General features: G+C 42.8%; 1 protein-coding gene across 4 annotated transcripts in view; it reads right to left on the bottom strand.

Moving 5' to 3' along the window:
• Positions 1-24,911, bottom strand: part of bcas3 (BCAS3 microtubule associated cell migration factor) — a 515,318-nt gene that overhangs the window by 290,913 nt on the left and 199,494 nt on the right. For all 4 annotated transcript variants that reach the window (XM_061718687.1, XM_061718690.1, XM_061718688.1 and 1 more), the window contains 2 exons: positions 22,598-22,794; positions 20,992-21,089 (listed from right to left, as the gene is read on the bottom strand). In XM_061718687.1, the coding sequence (XP_061574671.1) occupies positions 20,992-21,089; positions 22,598-22,794 (295 nt within the window). The remainder of the gene's footprint in view (positions 1-20,991; positions 21,090-22,597; positions 22,795-24,911) is intronic.

Below are 24,911 nucleotides of genomic sequence, written 5' to 3'. Positions count from 1 at the left end.
TGTTCTGAAAGCACCCTTACAAACAATCAAACTTGAGTTGGAGCATTGTGGAGACAGTTGGTCATGTATGAATGAGCAGATGTGCCTGTCCCGTCTCCCCAGCTAACATGACGACTGCCTGGCTCAAGATCCGTCATCTAAGTCAGCAGGTAACTCACAGCTGCAAATATCTGTCCAGGAAATAGGAGGTCTATAAAGATTTTATTCCAGAAGAAACAGAGAAACCTGGATGCTGAGCATGGCGAGAATAAAAGCTAATCATCTTGACACGAGTGCAGACCTCGTCCCCTGTCAGCCCGTAGAAAGAGAGTGTGATGTGGACACTCTCTGAACATCTGGGACATGAGTCCGGGTCTCTCCCAGTCCTATGCAGATGCTGTTGAGTGCACTCTCCTCTGCCTGGCATTTATTTTATTTTATTTTGCCACATTTTTCCAGCATGTTTCCAGCAAGTGCAGGGGAAGTGTGTGTGTGCCTGACCACAGCAGATGCGGCGCGATGCATTAGGCATTTCTCTTGCTAGGTGTAAAACATCCCATTAGAGCAAACGGGAGGGCAGATCGATACCTTACGGGATGTAGACTGATGGTGTGTGCATGTGCACACGTGAGTATGTGTGTGGAAGAGCTTTAACACCTCTCAGAGGTGGATTAGTGCGCGACAGCATGGAGACACTGTCAGGAAGGGTTAGCGTCAGGGAGAAAAGGAGGAGAGGAGGAGGGCGTGCAGGGAAAACATTTGAAAGAGAGGGACTGGAAACGGGAACAGATGAACAGATGGAGAGGGAAAACAAAGAAAGTTGTGTCACGTCTGATGACAATGCGTTGTGTCTGTCTCCAGTGATTTTGAATGGAGTGAGAGTTGGGAAAAAAAAGAACAAGAATAGACGACAGAGAAGGATCAAACTTATCCACTCTGCGCTTAACAATCCTGGCAGGCGGGAGGATGCAGGTGAGACTGGTGTGGTCCTGACATGCTAATGGAGGGCAAGTGCACACGTATGTTTCCAGTTATAAGCAGTACTCGAGTTGTAAAAAAAGATCGGGGGGGTGGTGGATTTCATCATATGGGGACAGATCATTTGTGCTGATTACAAATAATATAATATATTACAAATAATAGCAGTGACCAAAACACCTGCAGAAATACTGCAGGAATGACATAGCAGCAGTTAAATGCAGCCTTCTGTAAGCTTTAAATATCCACTGGGCTTACATCAAATACATCAAAACACAACAATAAAAAACTCTTTTCTGAACTTATCAATATGACTCTGTCCTTCACAGGATAAGTAAAATGGATCACTGCAAAAACTCAAAATCTTAACAAGAATATTTGTCTTATTTCTAGTTAAAATGTCTCATTTTAGTAAAAAAATCTCATTACACTTAAAACAAGACTCATCACTGGAAAAAACAACCATTTTCACCTGTTTCAAGTAGATTTTCACTTGAAATAAGTAGAAAAATCTGCCAGTGGAACAAGATTTTTTTGCTTGCAATAAGAAGATAAATCTTGTCCCACTGGCAGATTTTTCTACTTATTTCAAGTGAAAATTTACTTGAAACAGGTGGAAATTGTGAAATAAGTTATTTTTCTGGTGTTATTTTTCTGGTGATGACTCTAAATGTTGAAATAGCAGTAAAACCACATTCATTGATGAAATTACATAAGGGATGGAAAGGAGGGATGGCAGTTTTACAGGGGGGATGATTTGGACCGTTTTTATTTCAGGGGGGATAATTTACAGCTTAAGATTAAGATTCCCAGAATATTCACATTTTTTGAGATAGGATATTTGAGTTTTCTTAAACTGTAAGCCATGATCAGCAATATTAAAATAATAAAATATTTATACATTTTTTTTTTTTTTTTTGGAGGGGGGGTCATTTGCAGGCAAGGATAAAAACAGCATTATTGTATATTTTCTGAATATTTGTTTTAAGAATCAATATTTGAAAAACTATTATTTCATGTGACGTCGTGTGATGTCACCTCATTTGTAGTATTTTTTTCTCAACTTCACAAGTGTGTTACAGGGTTGTAGTGGAGTCATGCTAAAGCGCTGGGAAAAGCCCGGCTGGCCCGGTCCTGAGCCGGTCCTGAGCCACACACCCCTGGCATCACAGGCTGGAACGGTGTGTTAAGACTTAACTCCTGATCACACGGGACTGTCTGCACGTTTAAGCGCCTGCATGAGCTCAGCGCTCAGCTGTTTTATTGCTTCCCCTTCACACTTTGAAGACTGAGGTTGAAGAGGGTGGCAGGGACGGCAGCCCCGCGGCCCTGGACCCTCACGGCCCTGGACCCTCACGGCCCTGGACCCTCACGGCCCTGGACCCTCACGGCCCTGGACCCTCACGGCCCTGGACCCTCACGGCCCTGGACCCTCACGGCCCTGGACCCTCACCCGGGATACATAGACATATACGTAGACGCTCCATCGAGCGCTGAGCCGTACGTCAACGTCGCCGCCATATTGGATGTTCAAGACTGCGCTGTAAACTAATACAAGTAAATGGACTTATTTTTCTTATTTTTGTGAGGGGGGATATATATTGTTTTTCGGCACTACCTTGTTCTCTATAGCTGATATAACATGAATTAAAGCTGCAAGCAGCGATGAATGGGCCCTCGCACTCATGGCCACCGTCCCCCATAAGCATATCAGAAATGACACCACCCACGACTTCCTATGTCAAACCATTCAAAAGTTATAGCAGAAAATAGGGACAACCAATCAGAACAAGGGGCGGGGCTAATTCAGGCCAACGAAGGTCAAGGACTCAATACAGAGTCTGATGATACCACCCACTACTCTCTATGTCAAAATATTCAAAAGTTATAGCAGAAAATTGGGACAACCAATCAAAAGAAGGGGCGGGGCTAATTTTTACCAATTATGATCAAGGACTCAATACCGAGTCCCATGACACCACCCACAACTCTTTATGTCAAACCATTCAAAAGTTATGGCAGAGAAAGGTTTTCTAGGGGGCGCTGTTGAGCCGTTCTTTTGAAAAAGAAAAGTAATGCGTGTTGTCGCAAGATGGAGACGCACATTTTGATGTATAACACACCTGGGTGCACGTTACGGTTCGGGCCGTATTAACTGTCGAAGGAATGGCATAAATTGCTCCAAAATTACGCAATTAATTCAAAATGTTCAAAATGGCCGACTTCCTGTTCGGTTTCGGCCATGGCTCCAAGAGACTTTTCTTTAAGTTGTAACATGATACAGGTGTGTACCGATTTTCGTGCATGTACGTCAAACCGTATTGTGGGGCTTGAGGCACAAAGTTTTCCGGGGGACGCTGTTGAGCCATTAGGCCACGCCCATTAATGCAAACCATGAAATATCAAATTTATCATCAGGCCTGACTTGCATGCAAAATTTGGAGACTTTTTGGGCACGTTTAGGGGGGAAAAAAGGCCCTCCTTTCGTCAGAAGAAAGAAAAAGAAAGAAAGAAAGAAAGAAAAAAGAAAGAAAGAAAAATTCCTAGATACAATAGGGCCTTCGCACTGTTAGTGCTCGGGCCCTAATTACTCCTATGTGGGATCAATAAAGTTCTTATTTTTGCCATCTGAGAAAATTAAATATATTATATTTGGTGCCTAACTGTTTCCCAAGTATATTAGTGGGTGTGTGAATGAATAAATGAGACGTTCTTTGTAGAAAGGCGCTTTATGAAAATAAGTCCATTTACTTGTATTAGTTTACAGCGCAGTCTTGCCACATCCAATATGGCGGCGACGTTGACGTACGGCTCAGCACTCGATGGGGCGTCTACGTATATATGTCTATGTTCACGGCGGTGTCACGGCACCGTTACGGCATAGGCTCTGCGTTGGTTTAACGCAGAACCTTAAATCAGGCTTAACAAGGAGGAGAAACCAACGTGCTCCTCCGTCTCAGCAGTTGCTGCTCACTCACAGAGACAGAGAGAGACATGTCCATAACCGTCATGCTTTGTTTTTATCTGGAATTTAAAGAACACATATCTGCATTTCTCTCCAAGGGACAATGATGGAGTGAGTGAGGAAGAGAGTGACATGATTCCACACACCAACACGGCTCCTCTTACTTTCCCCCACATCCTCTCCCAGACTCCAGTGGGCAGGCGGAAGGGTGAACGCGTGGCAGATGCCCGACACATTGGTGTCCGTTCAGTCACTATAAAGAGCAGCTGCTCAGTCTTCACTGCCCCGTGGCACTGTGCACACACACACACGCGCACACACCAACACACACACACACAGTCACATGGATGCACTTGCTGGATGGCACTAATGCTGCAGGGCATTCCATCTCTGGCAGATTAAAAGTGCAGCAACACAACCACACACACGAGATAAGAGCAGCAGAAAAAGCTGATCAGCACTCACCCATAACAATCCATGTCACACCCTGATCTCCCTCAGTCACACAGACACTCGCCGTAAATCATTACATGTGGCTAAACCATTCCCCGTAGTCCCCAAAGCCTCTCACATGGAAAATGAAATCTCAGAGAAGGACCGGAGATAGAAAATGGAAAAAAAAAAAAGTGGAGAGGGGAAAATAAGACGATGCGTTTACGATGAGTTTGGCGAGCGAGGACTATTGGCCTCTTCCAGACTTGTTTCAACTAACGCTGATGCAGTTTCCTGAATAATCTATTGAGCAAACATCGTTGTCACCACGCTGCCGTTCAAACCTTTGTGTCGTGTAGGATGAAACACGTCTATGTTAAAGGTGGCCCTGAACGTCATGGTAAAATCCCCTGAATGGAGAAATAAATCACAGCTCAATCAGCCATATGGCTGGTGTGGTGGTGGCGTTGACACGTCACCTCTCAGATTCCTGTTATCTGGCCACGGCATTTCTTTAGCTCCTGTTCCACACACAAGTTTCATGCATTTTAGTTTAGGATGGGTCTAAATGAGCTCACTATGGCGCTTTTCCACTAGCATTGAAGTGATTGTTTCTTGAATTCCTGCTTCAAACGACTGACGAGTTATCAGAGCTGTGAGTTCCTGCACAGTGATGGCAGGTGATTGATAGACATTTTCATTTTTACACACGTTTAAGGTAATGAAACCACATGCAAACATCTTGGACATGATTTGTCCATATTCACTTATGGTAAACCAACCCAACTATTTATTCATTGGTGGCGCTTTTCCACTAGTACCTACTCAGCCCGACTCCACTCGCCTCAGTTTTTCACTTCTCCACCAAGGGTCTAAAGCCGCGTTTATACTTGCAGTTCAGAACGCGTACGCGAGACGCAGGATACGCGTGACGTCACGTCTCGCGTATCCTGCGTATCCTGCGTACATTTGACGCGTCGACGTGCACGTTCTCAAAAAGACACTGAACGCGTACGCGACCTGCAGTTCTCGCTCTGTCTGCTAGTATCGCTGTTCCCGGTCTGATCCCGGCTGGCACGATTATGCTGCTCTCCCCTGGAGAAAGTTCCCCGTGCATATATTTATGCAATATTTAACTTCCCCCCAGGGTTTCCGTTGTCCGGTAAAATATGCCGAAGTCCGGTATTTTATAATCTCTCCGGTCAAAATACTCACTGGTGCTGCGGGACTAGAGTCCCCGGGAGTACCGCGGATGGCGAGCCCCGGCCGCCGAGCCCCGGCGACCGAGCCCCGGCGACCGAGCCCCGGCGACCGACCCCCGGCGGAGGTACGCGCCGAGCCTCGGTGCCTCCCGGAGCCGGGAGGAAGCGGAGCCGGGAGCCAGGAGCCAGGAATTGACGGGACTTATTTTATTTTAAATACTCTGTTTTTCAATAAAAATACTATTGAATGACTTGGAATCATATTAGGAACAATACATTTTTTGACCATGTTAATCTTTCTTATATATTGACATCTACTTCTCCATATGAACCTAAAATTAACTGGATTTATTGTTTCGTCATTCTTGTTGAGATGGGTGAGGAGAATGCTGGATAAATTAGTCTGGAAAGACTATCCACTTTTGATAATAAGCAATAATAATAAGATAAGATAAAATAGTCCTTTATTATTACTCCCTCAACGGGGAAACTCACGTAGCAGAAGTACACACACACACACACACACACACACAGGGAAGGGGGTAAAACAGTAATATAAATAAGTAATACACATTAAAAAAAGAGTAATAATAATGTTATGGTTTTCTTTAGCTTCCTTCTAGGCACCCAGAGCTTTACAGAGATCATTATTCATTCACACACATTCTCCCCGGTGGTAGCTCCGTCTGTAGCCGCAGCTGCCCTGCAGACTGACGGGAGCGTGGCTGCCATATCGCGCCAAACGGCCCCTCCGACCACCACAAACATTCATACACACTCATACACATTCACACGATGTTATAATCTCCTACATCATCCAATATTGTCCTGTAAAAGTGTTCGTTTTTCTAATCTGCTACCGCTGCTGCTGCTACTACTTCTGCTACTTAATATAAGTAGCTTTTCCAACTGTTGCTCTGCTTACTGCCCCCTATCGGTCACCATCGGTATGACAGGCTCTACTCGGGTGGTACGCGACGTACGCAGTGGAGCATGAACAGACACAAAGCAGGCTACGCAGGCTACGCAGGTTACGTGCGTAGAGTATATTTCCGGCTTAACGTGTCGGGTTGATACTTTTCTGTATCTATTCTGCTGAGGTTCTAAGCTGCTGAGTCGGCTGTATCTGACATCATCACACTACAGACCACCGATTGGTCGGGGGGTTGGAGTCAGACGTCTGAGTCAGGAGGAGGAAATCAGAGAAAGAGACTCTGACGGATTCTGGTTCATTTTATTCAACCAGCAACGGCAGCAAAAGTCTGTTTCATGATCCAACTCTGAGGTGCAGATGTTCATAAACCTGGTGTCTGAGAAGAGAATTAAAAAGGATCTAGACGGAGATAAGGAACGACCAGATCCACCAGGAGCTCTGTCTCTTCATAGCTGCTCACGGCTCCAGCTGACTTTTCAGCAGCGCAGAGACAAACTAAAAAAATTAAAAAGCGTCGCCACTTAAAGCTTCTCTCACTCTCATTTTTTAACTTGATATCAAACACAAGCCACAGACCCAGCAGCACATCTATCATCTCCTCCAGGTTCTACATCTTTAGTGTTGTTGTCTTCTTCCTTTAGATACACATAACATAAAATAATTCAAATTGTTAGTAAAGAAACATCTCTTGAATAGATATATATATATATATAAAACTCATTTAATTATTATTAAATAAATAAATAAATAATGTAGATAATATAATGGTATATAGCCATTATATATACCATTTGAAGAGGATTCAAATGGTATATATATATATATATATATATATATATATATATATATATATATATATATAATGTTTGAATTTGTTGATGTTATAAAATGTATGAATATGTATTGTTTTTACGTATGTCTAAATGTTAAACGGAATGACTTTTTATTTTTCTTTATTTTCTGTTTTTCCTTTCTTTTTTATATGCTACCTCTTTAGGTTTGCTTTGAATGTTTTGTTGTAATGTGCTGTGTACAGGTATTCTGTGTCGGAGCCCAGTAAGAATAGCTGCAGTTTTGCTGTAGCTAATGGGGATCCAAATAAAACTATAAACTATAAACTTTAGTTAGAGATGTAAAAGAGAAATGATGTCTCTTTGGAATATTTATACCTCAAAACTGTAAAGATTTCAAGATGGGCAGGTAGAGAAAAAAACACCTGTATGCCACTCTCACACTGCATGTCTATTTTCTTTCAGACTTACCAGCAGATCATTTTTCTCCCTTTTTTGACTTCCCCGATAAGAGCTCGGTGTTTCCCTGGGCCTGATTGTGGGTGATGACAAAGACAAAAAAGGGGGCCGACTGTTGTGTCCGGTCAGTAGCCGGCGGGTCAGCAAACACACCCCGAGGCGGTGGACAGGATGTGTGGAGGGGCCGAGCGGCAGCAAGGTGACAAAGGTGTCTATTGATGAAAATCAAATGTGGAGAGCCGGGTCCCAGGACATACGAGTATCTGTGTGTCTGCCGGGCCAGATGAGGGGGTTCCCGGAGAAACCAGGGTATTTGTCTTAAAGGAAGAGATCGGATGGCCAGCCATCCTCCTGGCCTGTGTGCTCGCTGTTGTCAGTGTGAGCGCTAAAGCGCAGAAACACAAGGCTCCTTTATGAGGGGACGGGTAATTGTGGGGTGTAGGTTACTGGAGTATGTGTGCATCAGAAAAGCTAAGAGAGGATAATACCACCGGACAGGTGTCTACTCTTACACAGAGATAGTGTGTGTGTGTGTGTGTGTGTGTGTGTGTGTGTGTGTGTGTGTGTGTGTGTGTGTGTGTGTGTGTGTGTGTGTGTGTGTGTGTGTGTGTGTGTGTGTGTGTGTGTGTGTGTGTGTGTGTGTGTTTGTCTGTTAGGTACGGTGGCCAAGACCCGCCATTGCTGAAAATTAAAGAAACACTGCAAATAAAAAGAAACGCCGCTGCAAATTAAAAGAAACGCTGCAAATAAAATAAACCCTTTGCAAATAAAATAAACACTGCAAATAAAAACAAACGCTGCTGCAAATAAAAGAAACGCTGCAAATATTTAAAAAAAACGCTGCTGCAAATGAAAAAAAAAACGATGCAAGTAAAAAAGACGGAAGTGAATTACCTGGGACTATTTTTGCTGATGCACCGGTGTTTTTTACGTGAGAGGAGAAGAAGAAGACGAAGAGGATTCAAATGATTATAAAAAATATATGGATCTACATCGGAAGACAACCAAATAATGCCCTACAGGTGTGCAGCATAAAGTCCCTTATGGACCAAAATGCCTCAGATACACAAGACTGGTCCTGCAGCAATTAATCAGCTGTTTGCTAGAAAACACTCATGCAAAGTTCACAATGAGATTTCATGAAGGGCTTTTTGATGTAAAAAAAATACAAACCTGATTTACGTCAAGGTAAATGGAAAGTTTCACAGCAAATCAGATCTGGTGCAGGAAACCTGTCACTGACATGACTAAATATGTTGGTTTTCTCGCAGCTGTGTCTAAAAGTTTAACCAAATAGCAACAAAAAAGGGAGGGCAAGGTAAAGGTGGACAAGGGAAACTCTGGGACAAAAATCAATGTGTCTTGAAATTAGATAATAACACAAAAACAACGAGAAAGGAAAACAAAAGAGATCACCAACAAATTGGCAACAGTGCTTGACTTTGTTATAGAAATTGGTTCAAGGAAATGTGATTTGCATAGAGAAGAACCAAACATAAACCATCCTTTATACCTAAAAGAAGAAGACAGTGTGGCAGTGGGCTAAAGGCGTGGGCAGTAAACGTCTGGGAGACGGTTATAGTTGTTGATGAATCAGGAATCTGCAAAGGACAAGGAAGTTGAGAGTGGCGCAGGTCCAAGGACACGTGGAGAGAAGAAGGAAACCAGCGTTGATGATGTGCAGTTATCTGCAGGGGTGCACACGAGCCGGTACTCCAGGCCGGTCTACTGCACGTTCTAGATGTTTCTAGATGTTTCCCTGCTCCAACACCAGCCTGGCAGACACGGCTGTCCCCAACAGAGACGGCATGACCACCAGTAAATACATTCAGACTAGGCCTGTGTTGAAAAAAATCCATTTTCCGATTCCAAAATTGATTCTCATATTAATTCCTAAAAATCAATTCATATGTCTAAAGATCGATTTATTTATTTTATTTTTTTTTTCATTATTACATTACAACGTCTATGCCCAAAAAAGGAATGTTTTTTTGGACACAAGAATAATTGGTGCCATGTTTTTTCCTTTAAATATGTTTAAAGGTATGAAAACATTAAAGTTTTCAGTTATCATTGCATAAATTGTCTATATTTCTTTGCTTTATATACTGTCTTGGGGTTACATTTGCATAAAATGCTAAAAACCAAATTCTCAAAAATGGGAAAAAATAAAACTGATTTCATCCGTCTCTGTTTCCTCCCTGGATCTGTTTGATAATTCTGCCCCAGGATGTTTCTGAAAGCAGTTCTATCAGCATTCTGGGAGCTGATTGGTCCTTACAGCATCATTAGCTGCAATACTTGCTGTTGAATCTCAATATAATACTAGTAGTATTATTTTGCAGAACTACACAGTCATATAATTCATGCACCAGCTGAAAAAACTTTATAACACTAACCCAAATCGATATCGGATCTAATCAAATCTTGATAATCGATTCTTGACATTTGAATGGATCCCCAGCCCTAATTCAGACACATGAACCCAGGGAAACATCTAAAAACTGCAGTAGACTGGCTCTCCAGTCCCGGCCTGCTCACATTAACTATGCTGTAAATGCTGACATTCAAACGATAGCCATTTCTGTTTCACCATTCCAAAGTAGATATCACATCTTGTTGTTGTTTGAGAGGGACGTGCCAGTTCCATGCCACGGCCATCAAGTAGCTCTTATCGTAATCTGATCAAAGAGGAGCGGCGTCAACTGCTGTAAATCAATCAATGATAAGGTTTCAACATACGAAGCTGAACTATGAGACTATGAGATCTGAAAGAGTTGGAACATAAACACTTAATTGCAGTCGTAAGTGAAGTCCACACCTAAAAGAGGCCACGAGAAGTACAACAAATAAGTAGGTTTTTGTATGTTTGTTTCCTCCCAGGTTTCCTTGACTTCTAAGTGTTGTTTTGGTGTTTATTGCCATCATGACAATGGTGCAAATGCCCTATCTCCCCCGATAGGTCCTGATTCCCAAAGCCATAGGCTTGAAGAAGATGTACTAAGGCCCAGTCCCAATCCCCCCCTAGTCCTACTTTTCAGCACTACCCTTAAGTTTTGCGCGTTCCCGTGAGGGTAGTGGTGTCCCAATTCCTCTTTTCACCTAGGGGGAGTGCACATATCTAGGGGTAGTGAGTATGAATCTGGCCCTTCAGAGCGAGGGTTTTCAGATGCACACTAGCTGACCGAGGGCCAGAAAAAATTTCCCAGAATGCTTTTCGTGGTCATTTGAGGACTGAATCAAAAAAAAAACATGGCAGACATTTCTTATTTTTTAGTGAATAAAATCAATATTTTGAATTAGTTTCTGCATAAAAATGTGTTTTAATTATATTTCTAGCGAGAAATATATATTTTACTTTCATAATATTCACTCAGTGAATGTACATAATCACTCCTTTGCCCGTTGTTGCAAAGTCTTTTTCAAACCTCGCCAGAATAAAGGCTGATTTATGGTTCCGCGTTACACCAACGCAGAGCCTACGGCGTAGGGTACGGCGCGCGTCGCCGCGTACCCTACGCCGTACCCTACGCCGTACCCTACGCCGTACCCTACGCCGTACCCTACGCCGTACCCTACGCCGTACCCTACGCCGTAGGCTCTGTGTCGATTTAACGCGGAACCATAAATCAGCACCCGAGCAGGCAGACAGTTCTCATTCCGAAATGTTCGGAGCAACGAGAGCTGCTGCTGTTCCGGCGGCTCTTATCATCGCCAAAAACATCCGATCAAATTTCTTGACAGGCGTTATGATGAACTGAGCCCAGGTTGGGGATCTTAACGGTTACTTTTAAGCCTGAAAAAAATATTAAAACTTAATAAATTGGCATATTAACAGCGCTACAGCTGAAATTAAAACAGCTTTTAGCTCTGGGCTTCCTGATATGGTGTGACGTTTGTGCAAACGTAACTACGCAGTCGCTTACGTACCCGAACGTAAACCACGCAGTGACGTAGCAAGCAAAATTTAGGGGTGGTGCTGAAAGTAGGAGTAGTGGGAGTATTGGGACAGGGCCCTGGGAAGATTTCAAGGGCCCTAAAGTTTGTGGCTTCATTTTTAGGGCTAGTGGTAGAAAGTAGGGGGTGTATTGGGATTGGCCCTAAGATGTACTTCCTTGATCACGGTACACAACTTCACTCTGGTTTTCGCGGGTAAAAAAAGCCCCACCGACTGCTGAGGTGCTAAAAGAAAAGTTTGGCTTTTGGTTCCTGGTATTCTGGACTAGGTTCCTGCCGCTCCACAGACAGGCTAAATAGTTTCCTCGTAGCTGAGGTTGGGGGGTGTACAGGGGTGCATCTCTCCAGAGCTCCCAGGAGGAACCTCCCAGATCCAAAAAGATGGTGTGGAAATTGCTGTATTCCCTCAAAAGCACGTTGAGAAAGCTGAGCGAAACTTCATGATGACTATGTTGGTGTTGATAACAATACCACATGTATGAATATGTATCCACAAGATTGAAAAACAAGTGAAAGGAAACATGCAGGTCAGCGGAAAGGAAAGTGGAGCCTGCACGGGAGCCGGGTCCGGGGCGTGCTCTGGAAGACCGCGGACGCCGCTGACACTCTCCTGCACCGTCTCTGCTGGAGGTGTGGCTGGAAAATCTCTGCAAGAGGTCTCCACCAGACGTGTGCACGCTCACATGCCCTTCCAGAACGTTTCAGCACGGCCCAGTACGTGTGTGAGAACCAGGATCTGGATATCGGGATGTTCCTTCCTCAGGCGGACATCAGTTTTTCATGTTTGGTAAAGGTTTGATTATTCCACTTAACCCTTGTGCTGTCTACCGGTCAAGGAAGGAGGAAGAGAAGAAGGGAGGAAGGAAGGAAGGAAGGAAGGAAGGAAGGAAGGAAGGAAGAAAGAAAGAAAGAAAGAAAGAAAGAAAGAAAGAAAGAAAGAAAGAAAGAAAGAAAGAAAGAAAGAAAGAAAGAAAGAAAGAAAGAAAGAAAGAAAGAAAGAAAGAAAGAAAGAAAGAAAGAAAGAAAGAAAGAAAGAAAGAAAGAAAGAAAGAAAGAAAGAAGGAAGGAAGGATGGATGGAAGGACGGAAGGATGGATGGAAGGTAGGGAGAAAATAAGGAAGAGAGGATGGGAGAAAAGAAGGAAGGAAGGAAGGAAGGAAGGAAGGAAGGAAGGAAGGAAGGAAGGAAGGAAGGAAGGAAGGAAGGAAGGAAGGAAGGAAGGAAGGAAGGAAGGAAGGAAGGAAAGAAAGAAAGGAAAGAAAGAAAGAAAGAAAGAAAGAAAGAAAGAAAGAAAGAAAGAAAGAAAGAAAGAAAGAAAGAAAGAAAGAAAGAAAGAAGGAAGGAAGGACGGAAGGACGGATGGAAGGTAGGGAGAAAATAAGGAAGAGAGGATGGGAGAAAAGAAGGAAGGAAGGAAGGAAGGAAGGAAGGAAGGAAGGAAGGAAGGAAGGAAGGAAGGAAGGAAGGAAGGAAGGAAGGAAGGAAGGAAGGAAGGAAGGAAGGAGAATTGGGTCATTTTGACCCAAAGACAGTACAAGGTTAAAAAGCGTTCAGTCAACCCCCTGGCAAAAAAAAAAAAAAGTACAACCAAGTGCAGAACTGTGTGAGAAACGACGCAACAACAGCGAAGGTGATGAAAACAGCATTCACCGACCGTTTTCTTTTGCAGTGTTCCTGAAAACTGATTCACAAAAAAGGAGGATTCAGCATTTAGTGCTCAGGGGCATCATTTATAAAGCTTGCGTTGCTCACAAAACAGGGCTTGAAAGATGCGCATGCCAGCTTCTACGCAAAGGTTGGGATTTAAAAAAAAAAAACAGAAAAAAAATGGAAAAATCTGCATATCCCTACGCCCTGACCTGACCCTGACCCTCCCGTAGGAACATTTTGAAGATATGGGGAACTGGCGACGCAGGCGGTGAGGTGGTGAAATGAAGCCAGATTCATGTCATACTCTTAATGTCATCACATATCAGACTTATAGATCCATGTACACCCAAGCCGCTGTTCTGCAGAGCTGTCCTACCTCGGTGAAAATACTACCGTACCATCCCCGTTTCTTTTATCTCAGTTTCTTTTTTTTCAAAGGCTTTTTCATGCAAATAGACGATTTAACAGCAGGAAGTCAGAAAGTGCGTCACATAGATCTATGTGTACAACGCTTCGGCGGAAGAAAAAAACCCATCAGATCACGCTTCCACATAGATAAATGTTGATGTCTATGTGGCGTGATCTGACGGAGTATTTTCATCTGTCAAATCATCCTACTTGCATTTATCTATGTGGAAGCGTGATCTGACGGTTTTTTTTCAGACTGCAGGAAGCGGCTGCGCATGCTCAGCAGGCTCATTTATATGCAAATACAGTCATCAAGTAGTTTGCCTTCACCGTTCATGGTAGAAAGTGGGCGTGTAGAGGGCGGGATATGAGGCAAATCCACCTGCGCAACCTTCCAGCTGGACTGTGATTTATAAAGAGAACATTGCATGCAAGTGTGCTGCACACGGTTTTATAAATCCGGATTTTTTTGTGTGCACGCCATTTTCGGCTTTTGAGCGCACTTACACTTTTAGTATGAATCCTACACACTCTTTTATAAATGAGGCCCCAGGTGAGTGACACACACACACACGCACGCACACACGCCCACGTCCAGTAGCTGTCTGAAGAGTCCTCAGCTCCTGCGATAAGCGGCTTCATCCCGTCCGGCCTGCTCTGCTCTGATGCCAGTTAACACACTATCAGCGATTGGCTGATAAATCACACACACACGCACACAGACGGAGACAAACGGTGGAGAGGGAGAGAGGAGATGTGGCGACAAAGCAGGGGACATGTACGCGCCGGAGAGGACAACAAAAACAAGAAGATGGCTGACGCTCGCACGGCGCTTGTTGTTTCCTGTTGTGGAGCAGGGTGGCTTCTGTGCAGAGTCAAAACACACTCCAGCGGTGTGGAGCTGGACGTCTGCGCCACACACACACACACACACACACACACACAGGAGCAGGCAGCACACACACACACACACACACACACAGGAGCAGGCAGCACACACACACACACACACACACACACACACACACACACACACACACACACACACACACACACATAGGAGCAGGCAGCACACACACACACACACACACACACACACACACACACACACAGGAGCAGGCAGCACACACACACACACACACACACACATACACAGGAGCACGCAGGAGATAAAACGCTCTTTATTTCAGTCTTGCCGCGTTATCTCTTTCGGGTCTGTCTCCTTTTCTTTCTTTCTTGATACGAGCTGCCGGGCCACAGAATGTCACTGTGTAGTCTAGCTTTGATTGAAGCTGCCTCTGCACACACCCCCACACGAACACACACGAACACACACACCCCGCCGCGCCGCGCGGCGCAGCATGCAGATGGGGGGGATTGATAACAACTCCAACATTGATCCGGCGTATTGCAGCTAGTGGAAAAGCAACACAGCGGCATCGATGTTCTGCTCGTCTGTCCACTCTATAAAGATAGATATGCTGAGTCAAGATGTCACAACTGGAAGGAGAAGTGTACGGCGGAGTGTGTGCGTGTGCGTGTCCACTGCAGACGGCGTCCCGTCACCTCGGGGAAGGCAGAGATAAGCAGAGAGTATGGGCTGAGATAAGATGGGAGCAGACACCGGGGAGACGGCCTGACTGTAAGTGAGTCACTGGAGGCAGAGCTGGGGTTTTATGGCCTCGCTGGGCCTGAGGACTGAAAAAAAAACACTTGAGGTCTCAGAAATATCTGGAAAACAGGAGCCTGCCAGCGGCGCCCAGGCCACATGTCCACAGAGCAACACTGTATAATCTTACCAGTGTATTCTTAAAATGTAAAAATGTCTTTTGCGCCACGTCGGTATGCGACGGTGAGAGAAATTGCATCTTTATCCGATAGTTTATTTTTAATGTGCGTGGTGCCATTCCCACAATCCCTCCAGAACAGCTGACAACTGCCCAGTAAATACGCTTGAAAACTGAGACTGGACCTGAGCAGAATCAGATAAATCAACTTCTCAGAAGAAAAAAAAAAAACAAGTCGTGCAAAAATAAACTAATTACAAGTGAATTACAGGACTGTCTCAGAAAATTAGAATATTGTGATAAAGTTTTTTATTTTCTCTAATCCAATTAAAAAAACAAAAATGTCATACATTCTGGATTCATTGCAAATCAACTGAAATATTGCAAGCCTTTTATTATTTTAATATTGATGATTATGGTTTACAGTTTAAGATTAAGATTCCCAGAATATTCTCATTTTTTGAGATAGGATATTTGAGTTTTCTTAAACTGTAAGCCATGATCAGCAATATTAAAATAATAAAAGGCTTGTAATATTTCAGTTGATTTGTAATGAATCCAGAATGTATGACATTTTTGTTTTTGTAATTGCATTACAGAAAATCACAATATTCTAATTTTCTGAGACAGTCCTGTATATTCTGATAAAATCCAATTTGTTATAGTCTATAATTCAATTCTTAAACTGTATTATCAAAATGCCATTTCTTATGAAGGTATTTTTCTTTGTTTCATTATAAATTAAAAACTCCTCTCCCTAAAGATACACTATTTTCACAACATGTAAAAAGGTCCAAGCTCATTTCTGGTGGAAGAAAATTGCCAAACACTTCTCGCTGTTAGATGTTTCAGGAATTAGGAAGTAAACAAAACAGCTTTTTACTTTAGCTACATTTTTATGTTCACTTTTATAAGCTATAAGCCTGTATAAAAGAGGCTTTACAGCGATGTAATCAGAACAAACACGGGCTTGACATGATCCTGTCCTTTACTTTCTGCAGAGCGAATACCTCGCTGCTTCCATCTTTCAAACTGTGACTACGTTTACATGCAGTCAAAATTCAGGTTATTGCTAATATCCCGGTTACTGAGACATTGGGAATATTCCGTTTACATGGTAATTAATCATTCAGGATATCTGGATCAAACCAGCGACGCACGGTCATGACGCAATTCCCGTCATTTCCGCTTCTTCTTCCTGTATCCAAATTCAAAACAAATGCTGCTTCGCGCAACTTTTCTCTCACCTTCTTGTAAATCTTCTATCCCGGTACTTTCTACCGTCTACAAATGCAGAAATGTTCATATCCTTCATTACATTTATGAAGTGATTAGTCTCCTCCTGGTCTTGGTTTCTCCGTGTTTATAAGAACTTCCTGGACTCAAAAGACCAGGATTCCTTGTGAACAGAGCATGTGCAGAAAACAGATTCCTGTTCCGTTTGATGGGGATATTCCGTTTGGAGTTTACATGACCCAATATTCGGGTTTTAAAAGGAGTAACCCAGGAAATCGAGCAAATTCCGGTTATTCAAAGGGGTTATTGGTGTTTACATGGCCGTGCAAATTTGGGTTATTGCCAATATTCAGGTTTTAAAAGGTTATTGATGCATGGAAACACAGTCACTGCTGTTGTTACTTCTAAAGGGCATATAGTATCTTCTCTGTCTGAATTCAGCCTCTACTACATGCACATTAGTGTGTCTGGTACGTCTCCAAATGCTCTGATCTGGGCGTTAAAAGTCAGAGTGCATGTCTCAGCGGTGGACATCATTAATGGCTGTGTTGTGCCACACACAGGCATGTTCTCCGGGCTAAGACAATAGTGATGCGTGTGGGTGATAAGAGGCGGCGCCACGGCAGTGGCAGGACACAACACAGAGCCCTCCCGCTGCACATGCACACACACACTGATAAGCATCACCTCCATCTCTCTCTGCTTCTGTCCTCTTGTCTCTCCCTGCTCCAAACCAGAGCGAAGAAACTGAAAACACACAGGACACCGGCTGGAAACGGAGAAGACGCAGATATGACTGTGGGCTGATGGGAGATGACGGATGGAGGTGGGAAAGAGGGTGAGACGGGAGAGGCACACCCAGGTAGAAGTGAAGCTGCGCTGCTACCAGAGTTATTATCGTTCACGAAAACCAACGAAATAACCAAAACTAAAATTTAAAAAACTATTTCGTTAACTGAACTAAATAAAAACGAAAATTAAAAGACAAAAACGATAACTAACTGAAACTATATTGCGTGTTTATAAAACTAACTAAAATTAACTGAAATTATAGATATAATTTCCTCCGTTTTTGTCCCTGTCAATATAAACCTCTTGGTATGATCAATTTATTCTGCTCTGGCCGGTCTCCAACTGGCAGCTACGGCACCTGAACGCCTCACGGTCCGTGACGTCAAAACTAAAACTAATAAAAACTAAACTAAAACTAAGCATTTTTGAAAATATAAAAACTAATAAAAACTAGCAAACCCACACTAAAAACGAATTAAAACTAACTGAATTGAAGGAGAAAAAGTCAAAACGAAATAAAACTAAACTAAAATGAAAAATTCAAAACTATTATAACCCTGGCTGCTACTTCATAAAACAGGCCAACGATCCCTCCGGTGATGCATTTTTACAACTCAAAGGCAACACAAACTGACCTTTTGACCCCTGCAAAAGGCAGGAAATGCTCTCAAATAGAGAAGATAACAGGGAGAACCAGAAAAGACTCTATCTGATGTGTAAAACTATTTGCGACACGCCCATTTCTAGCCGACGTGTTAATATTTTCGAGCAGCCAGCAGCAGCTAAGGCATCTGTCACAAGACACAGCAGATAATCACGCCACAGACGCCACAGCTGCCTCTCTATCTCCTTTATCAGACACGAGGCAACAGGATACAATGTCACGCAATAAGTGATGATCCCCACACCCACACTGACAGTAAACACAGAGATTACTGTAGAAACACACTCGTGCACGCACACATGTGCTCAGCATCCGCGTTAACGGCAGGATGGTTGGAGTGTTATAGAGACGTTCTCTAAAGGAAATCCTCCCTTCTGAGTGCGGCTGGATCAGACAGACAATACCACAACATTCAAAGAGCCAGACTGTGAGAAGAGCTTGGAACCACATCAGTCCTGTCAAGGGCTTGATACACTTCATAGAACTCCGCACAAACGGAGCCTCGCTCAAACACAACTGGGATGGAATATGATGGGAATGTAATAAAACCACAACTCTGCACATCCCTGCACACTAGGGGTGGGACGATACGGGTAACTCACCATTCAATACTGTGGCGATATGTGGTTTACCATAACGATAATATCACGATACACGATATCTATGATATTCAATATATTGTAAGAAATGTCATCGACGAAAAAAAGAAGAAATGAGTTAAGAAATTAGACTCTCTAGCGCCACCATTCACCACGACGACCGTTGGGGGTACTGCAGCCAACAGTGAAGCCGGACCGGGAGAACGGGGAGAACGTGCCTGCAGCGTCATGTGACGTCACATCCACAGGACAGCGCGGGAAACTCCGGCCCGGAATTGCAGGACATTTTGCAGCACACAGCCTGTTCAAGGCAACGGAGAGATACACTAGAGGGCTCATTCTTTTGGGTTTGGAACGCTTCATCTGACATTATACTAGAAAACTTAAAACATATACAAATTTTTTTCATAAATCCTGCCTCAATCCTGCCTCATGCTCCTTTAATATTACTGATTATGGCTTACAGTTTAAGATTAAGATTCCCAGAATATTCAAATCTTTTGAGATAGGATATTTGAGTTTTCTTAAAAAAAGAAGGTTGCTACTTCGCGGATTTCACTTATCACGAGTTCTTTTTGGAAAAAGAGGGATTACTGTATTGAAACATTTCACTCAATGTCACTCAAACTTTTGTATGGTTGTCGACATCCTCGTTTTAATGCGACCTTCATGGCACCTCGGTGTGGACATACGCGGAGGTGACGCGCATGCGCAGAGGAAATCACCACGTCACGCGGTGCGTGGTGATTCCAGAAGTAAACATGGATGCTTCACCGGTTTGTCGAGCAATGTGGAAGTACTTTAACATCGGGGCCAACAGAGGAAGGAGGCTATGAAAAAGGAGGGAACCAAATGTCAACAAAGGCCTTTCGTGCAGCAGCAGCGGCTGCTCCCTCTGTACCGAGGTGTGTGGGGATGCGGACACAGAGTTCAACATTTCAGGATGTGGAGGAAGAATATACTTGTCAGCACCTCTCCTCTTGACTTTCAAGTAAAACACTCAGCTCCTGTGCAGTCGAGGTTGGATGAAATGTAACGTTACTATTCCTACTAGATAGAAGGAGAAAGGTACATTTGTGTGTGTTTCTCTGTGACATGGACTGCATATTATTATTGTATGGATTGGTTCAATTGTGTGTAAGGGTTGGTATTGGTTGTTGTGGAGTGAGTTATGATATGATCTAATTATAGACTTGGGTATGGGGGGGCTGTGTGCGTGTGGGTCGGCATTTCTGTGGGTGTATTCTTTTGTTCATTTTCTAGTGAGGGATATTTTATTTTATTTTGTTTTAATTTTAATTGTATTTATTATTATTATTATTATTATTATTATTATTATTATTATTATTATTATTATTATTATTATTATTATTATTATTATTATTGTTATTATTATTATTTATTGCTGCTTATTATCATTATTATTATTTGTAGCTGGAAGTATGTGGTTCACACACCGGAATGGTATATTTTGATGTAATTAATGTGTATGTGTAATCCCATGAGGGATGGGTCATTTAAATGTCCGGACACGAAAATAAAATCATTAATTAATTCATTCATTCATCCATTCATTCATTCATTCATTCCTACTGCAGTTGCTGTGACTGAGATCGAGTTTGCACCGTTCAGAGTGTCCAATATGAGTCACAAACGAGTGAAGAAATGGAATTGAGCTGCAGGATGACGATGTTTTACCAAATACTTGACACCAAGCTTGGAACAAAGAGCTCCACATGTATCTGAGATGATTTACAAACAGACAAATAACGTGTATTAGCCATACATTCAGGGATCTTATATCAGGTCTATTTAAATCAACATTTTCAACAACTGGGTATTCTACAAAAGTGAGAACAGAGGCCCACTGCCAGAAGAAAAATACCTGAATATTATCCAGTGTCTACAGTAAACCTGGTCTTTCTTTTGTTGGGCAATTCAGCTGGAACTAAATGTGACCGCACAAACATGATCACAAAACACTCTCCCAGCCTCGGCTGAACAATGAGAGAGAGATAAATAAATGAAGACACATCTGCTACGAGGAGTTCAAGAACAAGCGACCACAGCGTGATGAAACAGAGAGGGAAACGGCTGAGCGGGAGATGGAAACGTGCATCAGGAGCAGAAGGAGACTGAAGACAGAACGTGTCCTACCTGATCCAGCGTCCATGATGTTGGACTGTCCTCTGCGATCGGAGACCAGGCGGGACGAGCTGGGCATGCTGACGGGCTCGGACCGGACGGGCTGGATCCTGCACACACCAGCACAGATAAATGATGCTGGTAACCATATGAGAGGAATTAGAGTATAGTAATGTCTCACATAAACCTGTTCACTTCATGTATATTTGGATGTGGATTTACAGGGTGTGTATGTAGAATAGAATAGAATAGAATAGATCTTTATTGTCATTGTCACCAGGTACAACGAAATTAAAAGTGCTCTCCAGTCAGTGCATCATATATAAAATAACAAAAAAATAAATAAAATGAAATAAAAACAAGTAAAATAAAATGAATATATATCTAGACACATTCCCCCCTCCACACACACATCAACACACGGACATTACAAGAACTTTCATCAACATACAATCATTTTTGTTATTGCATGTGTGTGTATTCATATGTGTGTTTGTGTGTGTACAGGACTGTCTCAGAAAATTAGAATATTGTGATAAAGTTCTTTATTTTCTGTAATGCAAAAATGTCATATATTCTGGATTAATTACAAATCAACTGAAATATTGCAAGCCTTTTATTATTTTAATATTGCTAATCATGGTTTACAGTTTAAGAAAACTCAAATATCCTATCTCAAAAAATTAGAATATTCTGGGAATTTTAATCTTAAACTGTGAGCCATAATCAGAAATATTAAAATAATAAAAGGCTTGCAATATTTCAGTTGATTTGTAATGAATCCAGAATGTATGACATTTTTGTTTTTTTAAATTGCATTACAGAAAATAAAGAACTTTATCACAATATTCTAATTTTCTGAGACAGTCCTGTATGTTCAACACACGGACATTACAAGAACTTTCATCAACATACAATCATTTTTGTTATTGCATGTGTGTGTATTCATATGTGTGTTTGTGTGTGTATTCATATGTGTGTTTGTGTGTGTATTCATATGTGTGTTTGTGTGTGTATTCATATGTGTGTTTGTGTGTGTATTCATATGTGTGTTTGTGTGTGTATTCATATGTGTGTTTGTGTGTGTATTCATATGTGTGTGTGTGTGTGTATTCATTTGTGTGTGCATGTGTGTATTCATATGTGTGTGTGTGTGTGTATTCATATGTGTGTGTGTGTGCATGTGTGTAGTCATATGTGTGTGTGTGTGTGTGTGTATTCATATGTGTGTGTGTGTTTGTGTGTGTATTCATATGTGTGTGTGTGTTTGTGTGTGTATTCATATGTGTGTGCGTGTGGGCGTGACTGTATGAATGGACGGATGTTTGTTCCGTTTATTCTCCTTTGTGTCTAACTACAAAGATGCAGCACAAGGACACATCTCTGTTGAAGATCTTAGAAACGTCCGAACATGAAACCACATGAAAACTAAAAATCATTATCACAAATCGAAGGTCCTCCACTCTGGAATAAAGATAGTAATTAGCGATTAGGTGTAATGCTGCCGACTCTAGAGGAGCAGCTATGGCAGTAAATGACAGTAATCCTACATGAAGATGTAACCTAATGCAGGCCCCAGCAATGATTTTTCTCTGCGCCTGCGTTGTGTTGATAGTACCGGAGGCTGTGCAGGTCCAGGTCGTCCGTGTCGAAGTCCAGCAGCGGCTGCTGCACGTCAGCCGGGCCCTGGGACTGCAGCACCGAGGACGAGGACGAGATGACCGTGGTCTGGCCCGACGGGTGGATGGTCTTGAACTGGAACTGGGGGCCCATCCACAGGCGGCGGTGGGGACCCGTGTGGGTCACGATCTCCACCTGAGGAGGTCAGAGGAGAGGAGACAGGAGGAGTCAGCAGGAGCTCCACGCAGGATCAAATACGCTGTCACGCTTCAGAGGAAACTGCTGACATGGGGGTGATCTTAGTAAAGCTGGGCATACACTGTGCGATATTTTAAATCGTATGAGACTGCCCCATCTCACACTGCATGACTAAATCACGGAGTTCAAAAGTTCAGAGCCCACGATTTATGTTCTCACACTGTACGACCTGATGCTCGGATGCGACCCGTCTGCTCACACTGTACAATCACAATCCTCACGTCGGACCTCTCTGTACTGGAACTCTAGGCTGGTTTTGGGGCAGGGGTGGGCTGTTCCAACCCAAACGTGCGTCCTGCCCACCTGATCAAAGGTTATGGGATCCTTTATTTTTTTATAATTTTATTTTTTTAATATATATTAAAAAAATCCCAAAATATCTGTACCATTTCTGATTGGGCGGGCACTGCGCATCATTTTTAGACACAACAAAGAACGCATACAGCAAAAGTTGTGTCTCGGCGGAGGGACCGACGTCCCAACCAAAAAAGAGCAGACAGCGCACACACTAAAGGCTGATTTATGGTTCCGCGTTACACCAACGCAGAGCCTACAGCGCAGGGTACGCGGCGACGTGCGCCGTACGTAGAAATGCTGTCTTTTTTTTGCTATTAAAACAGGATTTGTAATGTGAACACTTAAACTACAAATAATAGTTTTTTGACATGACATCAGAGATTGTACATGCTCTCTGTGAAAGGATGAGGCAAATCGGGTCGTAGCTGCTTCAACTTTTAATTGCAATTGGATCTGTGTATGTTTTGTAACTGGAATTGTATGTTATTGTGTATTGTTGTTTATATTGTACTTTTTAAATAGGACCCCAGGAAGACTAGCCTGGCGTTTGTGCGTCGGCTAATGGGGATCCTTAATAAACATAAACATAAACATAAACTGTGCGATTCCTTCACGAGGAGCGACCAGGATTTCAAACACGCTTGATTTTCTTGCGACCTCACGATTTGTGATCGGGAGCTCGTCGTGAGGTGTTACTCTCTCGTTGTGAGGTGTTAATCTCTCGTCGTGAGGTGTTAATCTCTCGTCGTGAGGTGTTACTCTCTCGTTGTGAGGTGTTAATCTCTCGTCGTTAAAATCGGGCCCGATCAAAAAAAAGTCGCACGACAAAATCGGCTCAAAACGAGCTGATAATCGCACAGTGTCTGCCCGGCTTAAGGTTAGGGTTAGGGCCAAGAGCCCGGGTCCACAGTAGTTACAATATAATTGGTGTTTTTACAATTAGTTTCAAAAGGTACTCAAACAAAAAGTCGCACTACTCATATGATAATATTGTTGTGTTTTTTTCTCAAAATAATGGCGCTTTTCCACCAGCACCTACTCGGCTCTACTCATCTCAACTCGGCCTGGTTTCTTTTCCACTACAATTCAGCACCTGGATCAGAAGTAGGAGGTTGGAGAAGCTGCTGTGACGTATCTGATTGTGTATCTAAATAGAGAAGACAACAACACTAAAGATGTAGAACCTGGAGGAGATGATAGATGTGCTGCTGGATCTGTGGCTTGTGTTTGATATCAAGTTAAAAAATGAGAGAGAGAGAAGATTCAAGTTGCGATGCTTTTTAGTTAGTTAGTTAGTTAGTTAGTTTGTCTCGGTGCTGCTGAAAAGTCAGCTGGAGCCGTGAGCAGCTATGAAGAGACAGAGCTCCGGGTGTATCTGGTCGTTCCTTATCTCCCCTTTCAAGTCAATTTGTCACAAAATAAGCTATATCAAAATCATTAAAAAAAAAAAAAAAAAAATTTAACCGATATAAACGATATTGTCTCGTACCATATCGCGTTTGAAAATATATCGATATATATTAAAATCTCGATATATCGCCCAGCCCTAACTCAGACGTCTGACTCCAACCCCCCGACCAATCGGTGGTCTGTAGTGTGATGATGTCAGATACAGCTGACTCAGCAGCTTAGAACCTCAGCAGAATAGATACAGAAAAGTATCTACTCAGCACGTTAGACCCCTAGTGGAGAAGAACCAAACCGAGGCGAGTCGGGGTGAGTAGGTTCTAGTGGAAAAGCGCCATAAATGACATGAA

The sequence above is a fragment of the Cololabis saira genome, chromosome 4 (genome assembly GCF_033807715.1).
Source record: "Cololabis saira isolate AMF1-May2022 chromosome 4, fColSai1.1, whole genome shotgun sequence".
In the NCBI taxonomy this organism is placed as follows: Eukaryota; Metazoa; Chordata; class Actinopteri; order Beloniformes; family Belonidae; genus Cololabis; species Cololabis saira.
Note: the sequence above shows the minus strand (reverse complement) of the source record. Positions and strands in the feature narration are given on the sequence as shown.